Source organism: Macadamia integrifolia, chromosome 12, assembly GCF_013358625.1.
Source record: "Macadamia integrifolia cultivar HAES 741 chromosome 12, SCU_Mint_v3, whole genome shotgun sequence".
NCBI classification, from domain to species: domain Eukaryota; kingdom Viridiplantae; phylum Streptophyta; class Magnoliopsida; order Proteales; family Proteaceae; genus Macadamia; species Macadamia integrifolia.
In genome coordinates this window covers 6,440,624-6,456,866 of record NC_056568.1, presented here as the reverse complement: position 1 = coordinate 6,456,866, position 16,243 = coordinate 6,440,624, and the positions used below count along the sequence as shown (strand labels likewise).

The 16,243-nt window shown below is 39.3% G+C and overlaps 1 protein-coding gene across 3 annotated transcripts in view; it reads left to right on the top strand.

The window, feature by feature from the left end:
• The window catches only part of LOC122058175 (endoribonuclease Dicer homolog 4-like), a 54,831-nt gene that overhangs the window by 1,044 nt on the left and 37,544 nt on the right, over window positions 1-16,243 (top strand). Inside the window, exons 2-4 of one of the 3 annotated variants that reach the window (XM_042620712.1) lie at window positions 2,021-2,203; window positions 2,301-2,478; window positions 4,048-4,158. In XM_042620712.1, coding sequence (XP_042476646.1) covers window positions 2,058-2,203; window positions 2,301-2,478; window positions 4,048-4,158 — 435 coding nt within the window. In that variant the 5' untranslated portion in view covers window positions 2,021-2,057. Of the gene's footprint in view, window positions 1-929; window positions 2,204-2,300; window positions 2,479-4,047; window positions 4,159-16,243 lie in introns of those variants that run through there. The other 2 variants (XM_042620714.1, XM_042620713.1) reach the window with 2 other exon arrangements.

The window sequence follows — 16,243 nt, the reverse complement described above, 5'->3', positions numbered from 1 at the left end:
TTTTTTTTTTTTTTCGTAATGACAAAGTGTTGATACAATTTAAGAATGATTGGATTTCCTTTTCCCTTAATGTTTTCGAACTTTTCACTTATGAAAAAAGTAGTGATGATGATATGATGTTAGGATAGTGGGTGTTTGATAATAGACCATTGTTTTGGTTTATAGAATGGTTTTATCAAGGTTAATACTTAAGTGAGTCTTGGACCCATATTTTCTTTTCAAATTTTGTTTTTATTAAACCCTTATGGGTTTGTTCTTTAAACCCAAGCTTATTTGGTGTTTAAAGAGAAAGGCGTTAGCCCATGTGATGTCATGGATTTATTGGCTCTAGTAAAATACTAAATTAAAAATTGATTTGACTCGGTGAATCGAATCTGGTTGACACCGGACTCGATTGGCCAACTCGACCCATTGACGGTCCAGGCCGACGTTGATCATTGACACGACATGTGACATGTATGGGTGAACCAATTGGACCGAAACGGATTGAACAAGACTGAGATGGTTTGATTGGGCCGAACTGATTGTATTTGATCAATCCGATATGATATCTCATGCCATATTTGACCAGCGCATAGAGGGATATTTTTTATTCTAATTTTTTGCGTTGTATCCAATTTTCTATCCTCTACATTTTGATATACATTATCCTTATCTTTGGGGAATCTCGTATCCTTATCTTTGGGGACATCGAGATTCGATTCTGAGGGATTTTGTTCAATTGTACAGTTTTCTTTTCAAAAGGGATGATATGGGTTCCCTAATAATATATTGCTTGTCTATTGGTAGAAATTTGAAATTGAGGATGATTTTTTACTCCACTTTTATATCTGTGCATACTTATTTGAGTATAATATATTGTTTTGCTCATATACTGTGATATAAATAAATCACACATCATGGCTACTGTAATAAGGTTGTATGCTATTATAGTGAAACTGGCTGGAAACCACCAAGATGGTAAAGTCCAAACAAACTATGATAAATTGACAACTCAAGAATTTAAACAAAAAAGGAAAATGGCAACTAAATGATGGTATTCACCCCAAAGGTGACAATTATGAAAGATAAACAAGAGTATAAAGAAATCTTAGTTTATAGTAGTTATAGTTCACCCAAAGGTGTTGTGACCACTAAATTGTTCAATTGTTAAATAGTTATTGCAGTTAATGCAAGGTCTTTGAGTTGATTAGTGCATTTTGAACTCAAAAGTTAGAAATATAATTGCGATTGATACTCTTGTTAAGTTTAATTACAACCATGATTTTTTCATGTCTTATAAGCAATAGAATTGGTACACAATCCCAAGCAGGACCACAGTTGACAATACCGCCTACCGGCCTCCTGCTAACCTCAATGGTTTGTTTGTCATGTGTTTAATCTTGAGGTCCAAGGTTCAAGGCTTGGTTGGAGAAGAAGAAGAAAAGTTGACATTATACGTCCTTACGTCTGTGGCGTATGGGCCTCTCACGATCAGAAAACGGTCCCTTCTTTGATTGTTGTGTCTAATTCTTAGTTCGGATGCCTTTTTTTCTACAATTATATTCTGTCTCTTGTCAGGAGGGCTTCTTGTGTGTCGTACAAGTTCGCCCATTTCCACTCTACGAGTGAGTAAGCATTTCTGTGCTGATGTCACCCTGTTACGTCACCGCATTCAAGGTTTACGTCTTGTATCCCACTGTTCCAGTAGATTGGAATCTTGCCGTCTTAATAGAAGATTGTCCTAAATTCTTGTTCGGGACTTCTGAGTCTTCGTTTGGACACAAAACCATAAAGTCTACAGTTTTTATTTTTTTGTTAGAACCATATAGGTTACAGTTACTCACTCCAGAGCGGATGATGCGGCTTGACTACCTTGACTTTGAGGGACTAGGAGTCGCCATAAACTTGCAGGGAAGGATCACCGGAGCTCCAATTCTTTTTTCGATGAATCACCAGAGCTTTTTAGATTTCTTTGGTATAGGATAACCGGAGCTTCGTTCTTCCTTGCTGATGAAGAAAACCTGTTTTTACTTTTCAGTGATCCTCGGTAAGGAAGGAGTTAGAGCACCGAAGTCATGGCCGAAAATCATTGTCAAGAAGAGGAAGCTTCCGAATTCTCTGTAGCGACCGGTGAAATTCCTCACTCAGTGGCCGATGATGAAGTTCAACCAATCTCAAATGTCAATAATTCACCTACGGATCCAAGGATCATCGCTAGAAAGTGAGTTTTCTTATTAATTTATGCTTATTTCTTGTGTGTAATTACTTCTATGTTTGTTTCTGAATGCTGCGTTTCTTTTATTTGATTCGATTGTCAGATATCAGTTGGACCTCTGTCAGAAAGCTGTGAATGAGAATGTGATTGTTTACTTAGGGACCGGTTGTGGCAAAACTCACATCGCAGTGCTGCTTATCTATGAGCTTGGTCATATGATTAAAAAGCCTAAGAAGAATATATGTGTATTTCTTGCACCAACTATTCCACTGGTCCGGCAGGTGAGCTTCTTGTCATAGATTCTTCAGAAGAATACGTGTATTTTTCGGCTCTTTGGAAATGGAAATACAGAAGATATAAATATGAATGTTCGATTAGTATCATTTGTCTATCAGTGAACTCTTTTGTGGTTACAATTGTCAAATTAGTGGATATTTTTACGGAAAAAACAATGTGGTTAATTTTCTTGCTTCTCTCAAGTATAATCCAAGGGGAAGGGGCTCTTGTGTATATAGTTCTTCAATCATACCTACACCAAATTATTTCTTTCACATGGTGCAGGGGCTGTTCCATTAACTATGTGAAAAGTTAGCAAACAGAGCAATAGTAGTCATTGACACCATCATTTCCCGATCTTCGTGAGTTTTCCCTTATTGGAAAAGTCAGAAAGACCAAATGATTGGATAAATTCCTCTCAAGTGACTCTGTAGGATTCTTCACCCTTTGATCTTTGGTGAAACAATTTGTCACTGCCAAAAGTGTGTTTTTTTAAATTAACCATTGCTCTGTTCTCCCAGAAAGAAGATGGCCCTGTTTCTGCCTGCTCTTATATTTTCAATCAGCTCAATTAAGCATCCTCATTGGTGGTTCAGTTTTTCCATTTTATACACTTTTCCATGAGCTTTGATTGAGGATAGACTGGTGCCATACTGCCATCTTGCATTCACTTGGTACAACAGTCTTTCTCTGGAGAGACTCTAGATGAACTATATGACATTGTATCTACTACCCCTTCCTGTTATTCTTGTGCAAGTGTAGAGTATTGCAAATTCTTTTTCAAAATTGTAAGCAAGAAATTGAATTTCTCCTTATACTTTGATTTCATTCCTTAGGTTTCATTTTATTTCAGTTTAAGTGGAGAAGGTAGCAGTAAAAATAAGTGAGTTTCGTAGAAATTAATTGGAATGTGTTGGGACTATTTTTCTGTATGAATCACCATTTTGAGAAACACCAGTTCAATCTTTTAGAAATTATAAAATTTGCGATTTCAATTGAAATTGACTTGATTAAATTTGAGAAGTTTCCTCTACTGTTCATTTGTAAAGAATTCCTTGTAACTTCTCTCTCTCCCCCCTTGAGAAATGTTCAATGCACATTGGCATCCAACTTTGATGTTTGGGACAGGAATTTGGTTATCATAATTGCATCTCATGATTGAAGAACCATCAATTGAGTGTCTTGCTATGAGAACTTATTTTCTGTTGTTATGTTCTATAACTGTATCTATGTTCTATTTTCCTTCAATATGTACATCGGTTGTTGCATTTATTACACATTCGTCCGTTTTAATGACCAAATTAAGTGGTTCTTCTTCCATGATACGGGTCAACTTTCTCTGCTATTTATGTGCTCTCTGTTTTGTAACTGATGACCTATTTACTTGTTTTTCTTCTCCATGTATGCTTCATGATCTTGTTTCTGCACAAATTTTTTGCTTCCTTGTCCCCTTTGTATGCTAGACTCGGTTAATTTCAAGGTCCAAGTGGCAAGATATAGGTCGTTCCATATATTTATTCATAGCTATTGTTGTTTTTTAGATAAAAAATTTTTATCAGTAATTTCTCTTACAGCAAGCCAGGGTCGTTGAGGAATCCACTGATTTCAAGGTTGGAAGCTATTATGGAAATTCTAAGCATCTGAAGAGTCATGCTGATTGGGACAAAGAGATTGAACAGTATGAGGTTGGCATGATTCTTAATTACATTTCCTTTTGGACCTTGCATTCAACATTCTTTGCGGAGGTTGAACTTGAGCTGTATTTTTCAAAATCTATGATATTATTATTTCTTTTCCATGGAGCTGTTAAAGAGATGGTTATTTTAGACACTAAGAAAGCACAAAGAATAGGATACCCCATCAAGAAGCACAAAGAATAGGATACCCCATAAAAAGAGAGAGGAATCGATGAAAAATTGTGCAATTATCTTCAGATACCCCATCAAGAAGTTGATTTGTATGAATAGTGCAAATAGTGTTGATGTAATCTAATCAAATTTACAAGATTTAGTTAGAATATAAGAATGAGTGAAGAACAATGAGATGAGGGATGAGGAAGAAGATGAAGAAGTAGAAGAGGGAGAAGAAGATAATCGATGGTATTAGGGAATAATGTGTTGTGAGTGAAAATCTCACTAACACCAATATATTACCTTCACTAATATATTTACAAGATATTACGCATACCTTCCTAAGTAGGAAAAAGGAAAATAAAATATAATATGACAATCACTAGACTACCCTTATTGAAACATAACTAATACATCTTTAACACTCCCCCTCAAGATGGAGAATAAATATCATGCATTCCCAACTTGGATAGTAGAGAACTGAACTGATGATGAAGAAGACCCTTGGTGAAGATATCATCCAACTGATCTCTAGTCCTCACAAAAGGTGTGCATATGTAATCAATGTCAATCTTCTCTTTAGGAAAATTATCTTGTACCACCATTGTTTTTAAAATTTATTTGAGAAACCACCCTAAAAAGTCAAAAATATCAAACGTGCCCCTAAAGTCTAACACCTTTAGTTTAGAAATGAAAAATACTCATTTGACCCTAAAACCAATTTTGAATTAAAAGCCAGTTCTCAACATTTTCCCCTCTTTTACTTTGAGTCATCCAATACTTTAGAACCCTAGAGAGAAAGTGGGGGAGGGAAGGGAACTTTGTTACTTTTTCATGTTGCAGACATCCACGACAGAACAAAGAAGGAACAGAGTACTGCTGCGAGTCTGCGACCCAAGAACAGGGTAGAGAAGAAGAGAAGAACATAGAGGGTAAAGAGAAGGGAGAGAAGAGAAGAATATAGAAGAAATGGACTTGAGGAGTTGGAACTGAAAAAGGTTGAAAGGGAGAGAAGATGGTGGAAGATTGGCAACTGTTGTTGGTCTCTAGTGGAATGAGTTTCTTGAAGCGTACGCATCCTTGAATCTGGATTTTCTTTGTTTGTTTCTGGGCTTAACTTGTATTTAGATGAGGGGAATGCCCTTTGGTTTGCAGGGGAAGGGGGTGTTAGAAATTGCAGAGATTTCAAACTTCTCTTCGATTTCTTTGGTGACAGGGAACAAGTGGAAGAGAGTAGCTGCGTGGGCAGCGAACCAACCTCTGTATTGGATCCAAGTAGGAGTCCCAGCCCACCTACATCGACCTCAACCCTGTCTTCTTCGTTGGGTGGAGGAGGTGGCTCAACTGACACTGCTGGTGTGGCGGTGGTTTCCGATAACCCCCACAGAAATGGTTGCCTACCTAACAGCAGGACAGCTCGGCTGAGCCACTTGGCGTTGGTGGTGTTGCACCCAAGGATGAATGGGCTTCGGAGCTTCAACTGGTTCCAACTGCGTTAGATATTGGTAGCGGGAGTGGGACTGGTGTAGATAAATGTGGATTACGAAGAAGTAGGTCGCCTGAAGATGGATTACAAGTTGGTCGTCTGAATCGGAGGAGAAAGGGATTTGGTTAAAGCCCTGGCCTTGATTCGGAGGAGAAGAAGATTTCCAATCCCATGTAAATGGGTGGGTTTTTTACATCATACGGTAAAATAACAAGTTCAAGGGTAAACTTGTCATTTAAAAAATTCCAAACGTGACACGTCATCACTTAACGCTTGTGAGCTACCGGAATGGACTTAAGAGTAATTTTTTTTTTTAAAAGGGCGTATACATGCCCTTTTTTATATTTTAGGGTGGTTTCTCAAATAAATTTTAAAAACAGGGGTGGTACAAGATAATTTTCTTTCTCTTTAATAAAGTGTTTCTATGTGCTTTGTCCTCTCATGTTGCACAGGGTTGTGGGCTATACTTATGGCAACCTTGTTGTCACAGTAAAGCCTTATTGGTGCCTCAGTATCAAATCCCAACTCTTGGACCAGCCTTTTCAACCAGAGAAGCTCACACACTTCATGAGCCGTGGCTCTAAATTCTACCTCTGCATTAGACCGAGCCACCGCAAATTGTTTCTTTCTCCGCTATGTAACTAGGTTACCACCTACAAATGTGCAATAGCTTGATGTAGATCTCTCAGAAACTGAGCCAGCCCAATCTGCATTGGTGAAGCCTTCTATTCTCATGTGGTTATGCTTGGCAAAAGTAGTCATTTTCCTTGAGAGGACTTCAAGTACCGGAGAATGCAGTAAACCGCATCCAAGTGCCCACTCTTGGGAGTATGCATAAACTGACTCACCACCCCCACTGCATAAGTAATGTCGGGTCGAGTCAAGGATAAATAGATAAGCTTCCCAACCAGCCTTTGATATTTCCCTGCATCAACAAGAGAAAGGCTAACATCTTCTCCCAGCTTATGATTCTGCTCAATAAGAGAACTTTCAGGCTTACAACCTAACATTCTTGTTTCTTTTAATAGGTCTAGAATAAACTTCCTTTGGCATATATTTATGCCCTTCTTGGATCTAGACACTTGAATCCCCAAGAAATATGTTAAGGGTTTTAGATCCTTTATCTCAAACTGTTGGGCTTAGCAGCTCTTAAGATTGGCTATCTCAGCTCTGTCATCTCCAGTTACCACAATGTCATCGACATAGACAATTAGAGCTATAATGGTGCCATTACCGTGCTTAATAAATAGAGTGTGATCAGCCTGACTCTAGGAATAACCATTCTTTATAATGGCCCGTCGGAACCTTTCAAACCAAGCCTTTGGAGATTATTTAAGGCCATACAAAGCCTTCTTGAGAAAGCACACCTTGTTTGTAGTTGAAGGGAACTTTAAGCCAGGAGGAGTTCACATATACATCTCCTCCTTTAAGTCGCTATGTAGAAAAACATTATTCACATCCAATTGATACAATGGCCAATCCTTATTAGCTGCCAAAGATAAAAGGACCCTTATGGTGTTATGTTTAGCCACAAGATCAAATTTCTCCTAATAGTCAATTCCGTACACTTGACTATATCCTTTTGCCACCAGCCTTGCTTTGTACCTTTTAGTAGTACCATCTGACCAGTACTTGATTGTGTAGACCCACCTGCATCCAACTGGAGTTCTCCCCCTTGGAAGGTCAACCAATTTCCAGGTACAATTTTTTTCCAAGGCCATTATTTCCTTAGTCATGGCTTACTTCCACTTAGGGTCAGACATAGCTTTAGAAACATTCTTGGGAATAGAAGCAGATGATGAGCAATAGTAACTGCAACACTTGTAGGAGAGAGAGAGTCATAGGAAACAAATTGGGCTATAGGATTAGTACAAGCTCTCTTTCCCTTCCTAATAGAAGTATGAAGATCTATCTCTGATGGGGAAGAAAGGATATTACCTGACTGAGGAGGGTGGATCTCAGGAGTTAGATTCAAAGGGGACTCTTGGCAGGTCTTCTTGTTCCTCCTTGTGTACACAATGGTCTCCTTTTCATAACCTGAACTTGAATCACCTCTTGAATGATCACCAACATCAGTAATATTCACCTCTTTGTGTTTCCCAATGTCAAACATAAAAGGAGAGATAGGCAATGGAGAAAGAAAATGAATCTCATTAGTAGCCTTTTCACCTCTATTATGCTCCCCCTAAAAAGGATGCTGAGGAGAGGCAAAAAAAGGGGGCAGGCTCAAGGAATGTGACATCTTTAGAGAGGAGCCTTCATCTGGAAGAAGGATGATAGCACTTGTATCCCTTGGTAGTAGAGGAGTAGCTAAGAAAGATACACTTAAGTGCCTTAGGGTCCGGTTTAGTCCAAGAAGACTTATTAATATGGACATAACAGATACACCCAAACACGTTGGGGGGAAGAGAGAAAGAAGAAGACTAAGGAGACAAGATGTCCAAGGGAGTTTTGGAGCTAAGTAGTTGTGTTGGCATACGGTTGATCAAATAAGCAGCAGTAAGAAGAGCATTAGACAAAAAAATTTTAGGAACATGCATACCAAAGAGAAGACTCCTACTGACCTCCAACAAATGACAGTTTTTCCTCTCAGCTATCCCATTTTGTTGGGGGGTGTCAACACAAGCTAGCTGATGGAGAATGCCATGTTCAGTAAAAAAAAAAAGTCCTGAAAACCACCATACATATACTTCCCCCCTCTGTCAGAACGAACATTAATTTTGGTGTCAAACTGTGTACATACCATATGATAAAAAATTTTAAAGGCATCACACACATCACTCTTGTGCTTCATCAGAATAGTCCAAGTAGCATGGGAAAAATCATCAACAAAAGAAACAAAGTAACGAAAACCAAGTAAAGAAGTAATAGTAGAAGGTCCCCACACATTAGAGTGCACAATATGAAAATGAATAGTCAATCTATTACCATGATAAGGATAAGATGAACGACAATGTTTAGCAAAAATACATGGTTCACAATGAAAGATATGGGAACTAGGAAAAGAAGTAAATAAATAAGGTAACTGTTTTCTCATAACAACAAAAGATGGATGCCCTAAACGTTGGTGCCACAACATCACAGAATCCACAGAGCTGCTATCAGTACGTCCACACACATAAGACTGAGCCGTAGCCAAAACAAGTGATTGAGGTTCAATTAGGTAGAGTCCTTTCTCCTCACGCCCACTGCTAATAAACCTCTTCGTCACCAAATCCTGAAAGAGAAAATGAGAAGGAAAAAAAGTGACACAACAGTTTAAGGATTTTGTCAGATGACTCACAAATAGGAGATTAAGGGTAAGGTCAGGAACATGAAGAAAAGAATAAGTGAAATAGAAAAAGTAATAGGAATGCTACCTTTATCAGAAATGGAGGAAAAGAAGCCATCGGCAACCCTGACCTTATCTCTACCGGAACAAATAGAGTACGTATCATAATAATGGGACGTACCAGTCATATGATCCGTAGCATCCGAATCAATAACCTAAGATGGAGCTGTGGAAGGGGCAGATGAGGAAACCTGTAATGCGGAAGCTGAGGACTTTGGCACTGTAAGGGAAGAAGATGATGAGCCTCCTAGTTGAGACATGACCTTACGGAATGCTGCAATATCCACCCTAGTAAGGGAACTGTGCTCTGGCTGTGGGCTAGAAGCAGACCCTGTAGTAGCATGCTCGGCCTCAACACTGTGGGCTCTAGCTCCCCCACTACGTCCACCACGAGCACCACTAGAGCCACCACGCATGCCAGGAGGTCGACCATGAAGAACCCAACATCTCTGTTTGGTGTGCCCAGACTTCCCACAATAATCACATCGTTTGTCATCTCCACGAGGTGGGCCTTGGCCTCGGCCACCACCACGCCAATCCTTCTGAGAGTTAGTAGTAAGAGTTGATCGCTCAAGAGAAGGGGTGTGTTCCATGGTCACCTGCCTGGTTTCCTCACTCTGAAAATAACTACACACTTCATCAAGGGATGGAAAAGGAGACCAACCCAACATTTGTATCCGAATTGGCTCATACTCAGGATTCAATCCACCAAGCAAAATAAAAACTCGTTCCTTCTCAAGTGTCCGATAAACCTTAGCTTCATCCTCAGGATTGGACAATTGGAGGTCCTTATAGTAATCATACTCCTCTCAGAGACTAATGACATTGTTGTAGTACTCAGAAATGGTCCTATTTCCTTGCCTCATGCCAATGACCTTCTAAAGTAGTTGATGAACCTTGGCCGAACCACCCACATAGTCAAAAGTCTTAGTAACACTATCCCAAATATCCTTGACAGCTTCTTTCCTCGTAAACCTTCTTCCAATCTCAGGTTTCATGGAAAAAATAGCCATGTCATAACAGTGGAGTTCTCAGTCTCCCACTCTGGATATGTCAGGTCTTCTAAGTTAGCAGCCTTAATGGTACCTGTAACATATCCTAGTTTTCCTTTACTCAGCAAGGAAAGCTTTACAAAATGAGTCCAATCCAAATAGTTGGTGTTATCCAATTTCACAATAGAGATCTGGGTATGTGGGTTATCAAAAATCATAGGAGGAGGAGGAGCACCACTCGATACACTGGCTGAAACATCACCAAAGAGGGCTCCAAGGCCACTATCTCCCGACATATTGTAAAAAGAAATGCACACACAATATGGGGAGTACACACTCTACCTAACTTTGCCTTCATAGGGATTGAGAGATAAACCCAACAAGAGGCAAACACAGAATGCAAAAGCAAACCAGATCAAGGCACACTTTAGTGTAAACAAATTAGGACATAAAACTTCATGGGTTACAACCAAAACATCTCAACAAACAGTGTGGCCAGATTCCATCACAAAATGAGAAAATAAGAAGAAAAACAAGGGAGGCAATATAGTCAAACTTGCACAATAATAGGTTGTGAGCTCACCATTCAGTCCTCCTAGGACCGAGTTCTTAGAGGGCTTGTAGGGATGCCTTGGACGATCCAAAGGGTTTGTATCTCACCTCCAAAGGCTACCGGATGAGAGAGAAGGACTCCCAAAGGAGGGCTGGCGGTAGTCATGAACAACCCAGTTTTTGTGGCTGTGAGCTTCAAACAGCATCAACCACAGTTCTTCACATGAAACCTCCTCTTGAGTTAGCTTTGACCTTCCTTCAAGATCATCCCATAGATTCTTCAAGTTTTTTCACATAATGATCTCTTCCTTGGAACCTTTTGTAACCTAGGGTTCCAAAGAGAGAGAATAGAAGTAGGAAGCTTATAATCCGACTCTCAAACCAAGGTCTTGTGCTCTGATACCAAGTTAGAATATAAGAATGAGTGAAGAACAATGAGATGATAGATGAAGAAGAAGATGGAGAAGTAGAAGAGGGAGAAGAAGAGAATCGATGGTATTAGGGAATTATGTGTTGTGAGTGAAAATCTCACTAACACCAATATATTTATTACCTTCACTAATATATTTACAAGATATTACACATACCTCCCTAAGGAGGGAAAAAGAAAATAAAATATAACATGACAAATCACTAAACTACCCTTAGTGAAACATAACTAATACATCTCTGACAGATTTATCATGCATAGGCATAATATTCAGCTTTATCTTTCTTGGGGGATTCCATGAATGATTGTTCAGACAAAGAGAAGCACAAATTTCGAGCTCTTCTACACCACTAAGTGGCAGAGGGAAAATCCTACGAAAGAGAGTCCTTATACTGTACGAGAAAGATTTTCAGATTGAACCCTTGAAACAAAATAAATAAAAAAATCTGCTGTGTGGGAAAAGGAAAATTCTAATTAAATTTTCTGAAAATGCTATGCAAATTTTTTTATTCCAACCCACAATTTCTGCGTGTTATTTTCCAAAAGAAGTTTGGTCAATCCTACCATTGCAACTTACGTAGAACAACACCTCCACATGCGGATGGATTATTTTCCTTGATTTCCCATCCCAAAACATGCTTCCTTGTCATATACAATAAAAGCAAAAGATATAAGACGACTAAATGCGAAATGTGATCTGTTAAGATGTGTACTGAGGCGTATTGTTGTCTTGGGGTACTTTAGTTTGTTTATAGCTGACCATAATAGGCGGGGGTGTCCCTATCGTTTTGTGTTTGTCTCTTTTGGTTCCCTTATTTCTTTGTAATTAGTCTTAGGATTGTACACTCTTTTTTTTTGGCGAATTAAAAATGAATATTAATAACCCCAAGAAGGGGGGAGCAAGGCCACGAGGGAGCTTGTACACCTTTAGTAAGACTTCTACTACGAGACTATTGATTTGATATTAAAAGTAAAGGGGATATACCACAATAGATACACACTGAATCTATCATGGTTCAGACTACTCTCCTTTCATCTCTCTCTCTCTCTCTCTCTCTCTCTCTTCACAATCACAGGTACTGGTTTCAGAACTTGGTTTACTTACATGGTATCATAGCTGTAACCAGTATTTGCTACCTCCTTGATATTTGTTTTGAGTCGTTCTAGGTTCTGATTTGTGGTGTACAGTCACCTATGCTGTCCTTTGCTCTTTTTGAAACCTTAGTTGATAGAGGATGAAGAACTAGGATTATTTATACTTATCAAGATTGATGTACTCGTTTGGAGATCATACCTGAAGGAAATCATTCTCTACCCTGCTACTACCGCTGATCGAAGAAGATAGGACCAGCTACTGCGATACCCTGCTTTTCTGCCTCATATACTGCTTGATCCAAGAAGAAGATTTTGTTGGAGTTTATGTCATAGGGGTGGTTTAGGATTAGTACAAACTCTCTTACCCTTACGAACAGCAATAGGGAGGTCCAACTCCGAATGAGGAGAGGAGATGTTACATGACTAAGGAAGGGAAAGCTCAGGATGTGGATCGAAAGAGGACTCTTGGTAGGTCTTCTTTGTCCTTCTTGTGTATACAATTTCAGGTGCCTTCTTTGTACAAGGTTCATCCACAATATCAACATCGTCCACCTCTTTATGTTTACGAATATCAAAAGAAAAGGGAGTAAGAGGCAATGGGGAAAAAAATAGAATAACATCAACAGCCTTTTCACTTTCATTTCTATTCTCCCCTTGAAGAGGATGTTGATGAGGGACAAAGTAAGGCACAAACTCGAAGAAGGTGACACCTTTGGAAATAAATCTCCTGCGAAATGAAGGGTAGTAACACTTGTAGCCTTTGGTGGTGAAAGAATACTCAAAGAAGAGGCATTTGAGAGCCTTGGGATCAAGTTTGGTGCAAGAGGATTTGTTAACATGCACATAACAAACATAACCAAACACCTTGGGAGGAAGAGTAAAAGCAAAAGACTGAGGAGAAAAGAATGCAACTGGGTTTTGAGACCTAAGAATTTTGGTAGGCAGGCGATTGATGAGGAAAGCCACAGCAAGAAGCCGATAACAGCTTCAGACCAAAAGGTTTTAGGAACATGCATAATGAATAAAAGACTTCGACCGACTCCTAACAAATGACAATTTTTCCTCTCAACTGCCCCATTTTGTTGGGGTTTATCAACACAAGCAGATGGATAATACCATTGTCAGTCAAAAAGTCTTGTAGACCATCATACATGTACTCCCCCCTTTATCAGATTGGACTATTTTGAACCTGGATTCAAACTGGGTATAGACCATTTTATAGAAGTTTTTTAGGGCATCATAAACATCATTCTTATTTTTCATAAGAATGGTCCAAGTACAAGAAAAATCATCCACAAAATAAATAAAATAACAACGGCCAAACAGAGAGGTAGCGGGACAAGGTCCCCAAACATCAGTATGCACAATGTGAAAAGGAACAACAAATCTATTACAGTGATAGGGACAAGATGAACGACAATGTTTAGCAAAAGGACATGGTTCACAATGAAATATATGAGAAAAAGAAAAAGATGTAAACAAATGAGGTAACTTTTTCCTCATAACAACAAACGCTGATGCCAAAGCATCACAGAGTCTATAGAATTAACATCAACATGGCCACATGCATAGTACTATGGTGTAATAAAAAAAGGTAACTGCGGCTCAAGACGGTATAGGCCACCCTCCTCACATCCACCGCCAATAATCCTTTTCGTCACCAAATCCTGAAAGAGGCAATGAGAAGGAAAAAAGTGATATAACAATTCAAAGTTTTAGACTTTTAGTTAAAGTGCTCACAGACAATAGATTCAAAGTAAGGTTAGGAACATGAAGAAGGGAATCAAGAAAAATGGTAGAGGTAATGGGGATACTGCCTTTACCAGAAATAGAGGAGAATGTACCGTCAGCTACCCGGATCTTATCCTTGCCAGAACAAATGGAGTAGGAGTCATAGTAATAGGATGTACTAGTCATGTGGTCAGTGGCACCAGAGTTTATGACCCACGACAGAGCTGTGGAAGGTACAGAGGTGGTGATATACATAGTGGAAGCTAAGGCATCCTGTGAGGTAGATGGGCTATCAAACTGAGACATGAACTGGCGAAGCACTGCAATATCAACTCTAAAGAAGGAGCTAATATCCGCATGTGAGGAGCCTCTAGTATTAGTCTATGTCATAACAGCATGGGTTGTAGCCCCTCTGCGGCCACCATGTGTGCCAAGTTTCCCACAATGATCTCATTATCGTCTATCTCTGTCATCTACACGGGAAGGCCATTAACCTCGGCCCCCTCCACACCAATCTCTGTGGGTAGTGGAATAAAGTGCAGAGCGCTCAAGTGAAGGTATAGAATCTATGGCACCTCTCTTAGTCTCCTCACTCAGGAGGTAGCTACATACCTCATTAAGGGATCAAAGAGGTGATCAGCCCAAAATCTATATCCGGATCTGCTCATAATCTGAATTCAACCCACCTAAAAGAATCAGGACACGCTCTTTTTCAAGATATCTATAGACCTTGGCTTCATCATCAGGATTGGTTAACTGAAGATCTCGGTAGTGATCATACTTCTCTCAGAGCCCTATAACAGTATTATAGCAGTCAGAAATAGACTTAGTCCCCTGCCTTATAACTAAAAGGAAACTAATGACTATAGTTGTCACGGCGTCAAATCGATCAAAGGCAGTGGAGGGGTGGCTAATCGATTTGGCGATGAATCGCCCATTATGGCGTTGCCATGGCAGTCAAATCGCCTATGTGTCATTTTTTATTTTCCCTATTTTCTAAAGTTATTTAGTATGCTACTTTTTTATTTCCCCTATTTTCTAAAGTTATTTAGACTACAACCTACAATATATCTTGTCTCCTAGGAAATAACGAAGCATGGTGACGCCTATCAGCCAATGGCGACTGCCATTTGTGAGTCACGTAAATCGTAGCACTGCCATGAACTTCTTTTTTAGCCAGGACGCCAAATCGCCGCCTTGGTGACGCCATGACAACTATGCTAATGACTCATAACTTGTCTCCTAGGAAATAACGAAGACTAACATTAGTTAAACTAACCCAATGAACCGAACCAAACCAACAAAAACAAACTACAAATCCCATATGTAGACATAATGCCTCTAGTTTAGGCCCATAAAAGTAGCCAATTACACACAAAAACATATGGACTGAAGGTCTGACACATATACAACCCAGCCCTAGACTTATTCCTAATAAAAAAAGCTTTATTTGGTGAAGAATCTGCATAACTAAGAAACATGTAGCTGCATGTTTGAGGTTAAGAGAAAACCTGAAATTGGTGGAGAAAGGGATAATGGAGATTAGAGAGATAAATCAATCAGGAATCCACCTGATTTACTTGCTGAATCTGATGCAGATCCAAGGTACAAGATGTTGGATAGCTGTAGGTAGAAGTCCAAGTCCAAAACTAACTTGCAGTCTCCATTGAAACATTGGCATTTTCTGGCTATCTCAAAACCAAGCTGTTAGACCTTCATAGAGTCACCTACCTTGTCATAGGTCTTAGAGATACTATCCCAAATATCCTTAGCAGTTTCCTTCCTTATAAATCTCCTACCTATCTTTGGTTTCATGGAGAAGAGTAGCCAAGTCATAACAGTAGAGTTTGCAGTTTCCTATTTCTGGTATCCTGGGTCTGCTACAACGGGAGCCTTGATAGCCCCAGTAATAAAATACAGTTTAGGACAACACAATATAAGAACAATTCCTAAACTACCCCTATTACATAAACTCCAACAGATTGATATACTACTGATCGAAGAACATTTAGTGTTTTGCAATACGCTGCTGATTGGTCGTGTTCTTCTATCGTGTTCTCTGATTGATGTTTTGGAAGTCTACTGCTATTGGAAGTCTTGGTTTCGAACCAGATGCTGAAGATTTATTTGAATGATTCATCTTTCCTTTGGTTTATTGTGATTAATATGTAGTTCTAGAGTGATCTTTATCCTTAAGAATCTTGTGACGCCTAAGCCTACAACTTAACATACTGTTAGGACTGCTGCAATCCGAATCAGTTTCCACTAAGGATTAAAGTATTGGTATCGGTATCGGTATCGGT